Source organism: Alosa pseudoharengus, unplaced genomic scaffold (assembly GCF_046254945.1).
Source record: "Alosa pseudoharengus isolate Yale_2024_CS ecotype anadromous, Long Island Sound unplaced genomic scaffold, YU_APseudo_1.1 YU_APseudo_1.1_scf_14, whole genome shotgun sequence".
Lineage (NCBI taxonomy): Eukaryota > Metazoa > Chordata > Actinopteri > Clupeiformes > Clupeidae > Alosa > Alosa pseudoharengus.
Window position 1 is genome coordinate 25,375,620 of NW_027468609.1, and position 5,464 is coordinate 25,381,083.

The following is a 5,464-nucleotide window of genomic DNA, read 5'->3' on the forward strand; positions in this document are numbered from 1 at the left end:
TCCTTTTCAGTGGTCAAGTGGGGGCATAAGGTTAATGTAAAAAAAAAAATGGGCTGCGCTATACTATAGTTGAAATTTGCAGCAGTAAGCAGATATTTGAGTCAGGCGCCCTCTGTCTGTCAAGATGCTTGACTACACCGCCCAGTCACAAGACAATGTAAAGGTAAGGAGGTGGGGGTCTCAGGGGTTGTATGACTTCTTACACCAAGGACAAACTGATTTAAATTGTTACATGTGAGCGTTTTGAGGAATGGTGTTGTCACTCGCTTGCCATAATGAATAGCTGGGTGACAATGGATATATGGGGGGAATAAGACAAGGCGGCCCCGCCTTCGGGAGAGCGGCACCTACCCTCTCATTACGGATGCGGGGAACGGCCATTGGACGGCGGGTCGTTTACTTTGAAGGTCCTCTTCTCATTTTGTTCACTTGAAGTGTACATTGTAGGGAGAGGAACGCGTGCCGAGAGTGTATGTGAAGCGGGTTCTCTGCGCTCTTTCGCTCGCCAGTCGTTTTGGGATTTTCTTGATGCTCGAATAGAATAGACCAGTTAAAGCTATTTAATTACAAAATTTTCAGATAATGTAGATCGCATCTACTAACTTGAATCTACTTACATCTAAATCAATAATATTTTCTCTGTTTGGTGAGTTCGGCTGGCGATTTCCTCTTGGATTCAGGCGGAGAGCGGAACGGAACTATGAACGTTACTGGAATAATTCCTTTTTGCCATTTTCTCTAACGGGGACGATATTTTGAGGAAAACAACTGATGAACTTTCGACTTGGATTATAAACAAAAAGTAAGGTGCAAGAGACAACGTCATATAGCATATTGTGTTTGGAGACAAAATGAAACCGATTCTAATCTCGCCTAACAAAATGAGAGAATTGTGAGTCATCTTCAACTACAGTACCCGCGTAAACCCCAGTTGCGTTGCGCTCCAAATGAAAGATTCTCTTACTGGATCTAAACACTGTGTACGCCATCTGACACCCGAACCAACAATCTGCGATAGTGACGATAGCTGTAATTCTCCCCAAAGTGTTGGAATACAAAGCTCTCCTGTTTCTGCACTGACACCTCTGGATCCTATTCGCCAAGCAAAGCGATTACCCATCAGGATTCTCAAGATGTTGACCGCACATACAAGCCACTTGCTTCACCCGGAATACCTTCAGCCCCTGACTTCTGCAGCCGTTAGCATAGAGGTATGATTTCCCATTGCTGTTTCAGAGGCTTGGCTCACAGTGCGCGCTGGTGGGCAGTTGTCGCCTGCGCCGCTCTCATGTTAAATCACTTATGTCTTGTGCCAGCACCGCAACTAGCAGTCTGTGTGAGGCTGAGCAGTTAACGGATTAGTGTTATTTCCAGTTCAAATTGTTTGTTTAAATGTATGTAAATGTGGTTAGAAATGTCGATGACCAACGGACCAACGTCAAATTACCATTGTCTGTGTTCATTTGTGTGACTATATGCAGCCAGCCTTTACTACTTAAGATTATGTACATCATCATTACGCACAAGAAAAAGTGGACTCTTTTAGAAGTAAGATCCAAGCGCATTGTATTTTAGATGAAAACGACTGGTGATTGTGAAGCTATCCAGTTACACTATGTTTTCAGAAGTATTCTTACCATTATTCAACCAGAAAACTGTGTAACTGAATGTTTTTCATTTCCCTTTGGGCCCAATCGAAATCATTCCCTATTTAATTCTTGTAAGAGATACCGAGGGCGCTCACAGCGAGCGCGTGTTTTGCTGATATTATTTTGATAGATAGATAGATAGATAGATACTTTATTGATCCTCAAGGGGGAAATTTGAACTAACAAATGGTAAACACATCAACAAATGACCACTTTTGACCACTTTTCCCTTGAATAACTCCTATTTATATTCAAAGCAGAATTTTAACCAGGAAAACGTTGTCCACTTTTGAAAAAATATATCATGTTGGCTAAGTTTATGTAAAGACAGACATACCATAGATTTCACTCATAGTCATTACATAACAAAAATGTCAGGCATAGTTGAGATTCTTTCAACATGTTGTTTAATTTTGTGCACAAGGAATGCTCATTTTCCCTTATGTGCAGTCCACCACTACTATTTGTATGTGAAAATAATACAGGGATTTATAACTAAACAAAATTAAACACTTGTTTTTAGAGACATGTAAATGTGCTATTTTTTATTTTGCCTTGTCTTATCTACAGTTGGATGCTAAGAAGAGTCCCTTGGCCCTGTTGGCTCAGACCTGCTCCCAGATAGGGAAGCCAGATCCTCCACCGTCCTCCAAGTTGAGCTCCATCTCCTCCGGGGGACATTCCGACAAAGAGCCCAGCTCTCGCTCCTCTTCCTCCAGCCTGAAGTTGGGCGAGCACCGGCCTGCCCTGGAGGACAAGTCCAGCTTCAAGCCTTACTCCAAGGTGGGCTCCGATTGCAGGAGAGATGGAGTGAGCTCAACCAGCAGTGGCAGTGGCAGCGGCAGTAACAGCAGTGACAAGGCTGGTTTCCGGGTCCCGCACAACAGCACCGGTTGCTCGTCCTTCCCCCCGCACGCCGTCTCCCCGAACTCCAGGGTCACCTCCGGGTCACCCCTGCCGTCGCACATGCAGTCGCACAGACAGTCGCACTCGCCCTCTTCTCAGTCCGCCCCGCACTCCCAGATGGTGAACGGTGACCACAAATCAGCGGACCCTACGAACTCTGACGGCGGGAGCGCCGGCAGCAAGAAGGAGGCCGAGCTGAGCGGCAAGGGTGGCCAGGACGGCGCTCAGCTGGCCAACTCGAGCCACGCCAGAGCCAGCGTCAACTCCAGCAATGGCAGCTCGGACAGTAGTCCTCACCACGAGGGCAAGTCGGACTCCCAGTCCTCGCAGCACAGTCTGGGACCCGGCCACATCGCTCCCATCTCTCCCTTCAAGTCCGGCCACTCTGTCTTCCCCTTGCCCTCATCTGGCATGGGCTACCACGGCTCCATCGTGGGCGCCTACGCTGGCTACCCGTCCCAGTACGTGTCCGGCTTGGACCACACTAAGTCTGGCCTCGGGGGAGGGAGCGTGGGCATGAAACACCCGAGCTCCAGCCCCCTCACAGGTGCCTCTCCTCCCTCCTTCATGCAGGGCCTGTGCAGGGACCCGTACTGTCTGAGTTACCCCAACGCCCCTCACCTGGGCGGCAGCAGCTGCACGTCCTGCATCCACGACCCGTCGTCGTCCTCGGCCTCGGCGGCGCTCAAGTCCGGCTTCCCGGGCCTGATGTATTCGGGCCACCCGCTGCACTCTCTCCACCACGCCAGCGCGCTCTCCTCCAGCGTCAATCCGTCGCTCTCGCACCCGCTCTACGCGTACGGCTTCGTGCTGCCCAACGAGCCGCAGCCGCACGCGTGCAACTGGGTGTCGGCCGGCCTGGGGCCCTGCGACAAGCGCTTCTCCTCCTCCGAGGAGCTCCTGGCGCACCTGCGCACGCACACCGCCTCCTCGCTCGACAGCGCCAAGCTCCTCTCGGCCGCGTACCCCGGCTCGTCCTCTGCCGCCGCCGCCGCAGCGGCCGCTGCCGCCTGCCACCTGCACCTCCCCCAGAGCAGCGCGTCCATGCCCAGCTCCTTCTCCCTGCGGGCACCCCCCAGCCTGGGCCTGGCGCGCTACCACCCCTACGGAAAGGTGCCTTTGCCCACCGCTGCCCCTACGCTGCCTATGCACTCCCTGCAAGCTGGTGCGCCATACTACTCGCACTACGCCCTCTACGGGCAGAGACTGGGATCTGCATCCGCACTGGGCTACCAATGAGTCATGAGTCTCGCAGCGCAGTGTTAGCCAGCTGAGAGCTAGCTTGTGCCTGCATACACCCCTGCACCTGATCAGGGGAAAGAAAATGGGGCACGATTGCATGCCAACAGACTGCTTGGGCACACCAAGATGAGCTAAGTTACTGGAAGAGTTGATCGTCTCTTTGTGTGCTGCCAGACACTGAGAACGATCCCTGGCTGGCTCTGGTCGGCAGTCCGCATATGATTAACAGACTCGGGACGACTTCTGATTGTCAACATGCTTGTGATGCAGTGAAGATGTCTTCTATTATAGCTGTGGCAGCCGAAGAGAAGCTTGATGCATGCAAGCTTTGACCCTGACTGTGCAATGGGATACGGCTTTAAGAGTTACAGAAACTCGCCACCCATGGACTGACCAATTGTATTTATTTTCTACAGAGCGCTTTGCTTTCACGTTTATATTCAAAACTAAGTTTGTTCTTTAATTATTATTCTTATTACTATGATTGTAATTATAATAACAGATATCAACTTTCCTTCAAAAACAAGGTTTATGGTCTACAGCCATTGGTAAACCATAGATAAAGCAGCTGCAAGCTACAAAACAAATTCTTTTTCTGTTTTTCCTGTGTTATGTAAACTTTCTTTTAATCTTTTTTCACTTTCCTAGCTTTTTTGTCAGTCTTTGCAGTATGAATGTGCATGTCGAACCCTTCCCTCCTGGGCTTTGATGACGCTTGATATTTTTTATTTGTACAGCTGATGAATAAACTGTAAAGGAGATGTAATATTTTTTGTAATGTGTTGGATTGAAAAGACTGGATAGCAAGAGGCTTTAAAAAAAAAAGAAAAACAATGGTGGCAGTGCTATCCATTTTAAACTGGGAGGTCTTATTTTGTTAAATAAATGACATCGTTATATTTAAACATTGCCTTTTTGTGTGTTTGTTCCCAAATACGCTTGATGCTTTCTGTATGGTTGCACTAAGGAATCATAGCTCTGTAGATGGGATTTGTTAAACTACTTTAGTGAAGACTAAACTGGCATTGATTACCATTTGGCCTCACTACTGAGGGGAAAAAATAGAATGCATCGATATCATAGCTCTTCTAACAGAAGGTCAGTGAGGTGGTTGACCTTCCCCTGTACAGTGAATTTCGATGCAAATTTCGCACAGCACTGTGCATCTTTGTCACCGGTCACTGGTCTCTGGAGAACCTATTCCGGGAAGTGTGCTATTGATCCACTGAACTGTATAGAGTCCTCTACTTTTTCATCCGATAGCTCATCTGTCATTCCAGACAGAGTGTTATCACTCTCACGACACAGTCTGTTACTGAAAGCCTAGTCTTTATCACACAACGCCACTCCTATCCTGAGAAAGGGAATAAAAAGGTGTAACAAACCTGTAATAAAGCTGTCAACTTTTCCTTCCTTACAGTACATGGGGTGGGGAAAACCGCATGGCAGATTGCATGGAAATAGTGATATGCAAGTGTGTTTGGCATGGCATGGCAGCTATTGTCTGCATGCATATCAGGCCTTTGATGTGGAGAGGTGACGTTGGCTTGGCTCATTGTTCCCCAGACTGACACAGGTGATTGATGTTTTTGGCCGGGCTCCTCCCAGAGTGTTGCTGGCTGTGTGTTCCCAACGCCAAACGAGGAGAAAGAACAGACGCCGCTGAG

General features: G+C 48.6%; 1 protein-coding gene across 1 annotated transcript; it reads left to right on the forward strand.

Annotated features, from left to right (window-relative positions):
- Positions 1-370: 370 nt before the first annotated feature.
- On the forward strand, positions 371-4,702 carry LOC143123169 (zinc finger protein 703-like). Its single transcript, XM_076284360.1, has 2 exons — positions 371-1,211; positions 2,220-4,702. The coding sequence occupies exons 1-2, from the start codon at positions 948-950 to the stop codon at positions 3,792-3,794; spliced, it is 1,839 nt and encodes a 612-aa protein (XP_076140475.1). The 5' UTR covers positions 371-947; the 3' UTR covers positions 3,795-4,702.
- The last annotated feature ends 762 nt before the right edge of the window (positions 4,703-5,464 follow it).

What these genes read in the sequence shown, in the direction of transcription:
- LOC143123169 (XM_076284360.1), top strand. Translation starts at nt 948, where the DNA reads ATGAAAGATTCTCTTACTGGATCTAAACACTGTGTACGCCATCTGACA. An exon ending in CTGCAGCCGTTAGCATAGAG is followed by an intron (nt 1,212 to 2,219) that starts GTATGATTTCCC and finishes TCTTATCTACAG; the next exon opens with TTGGATGCTAAGAAGAGTCC.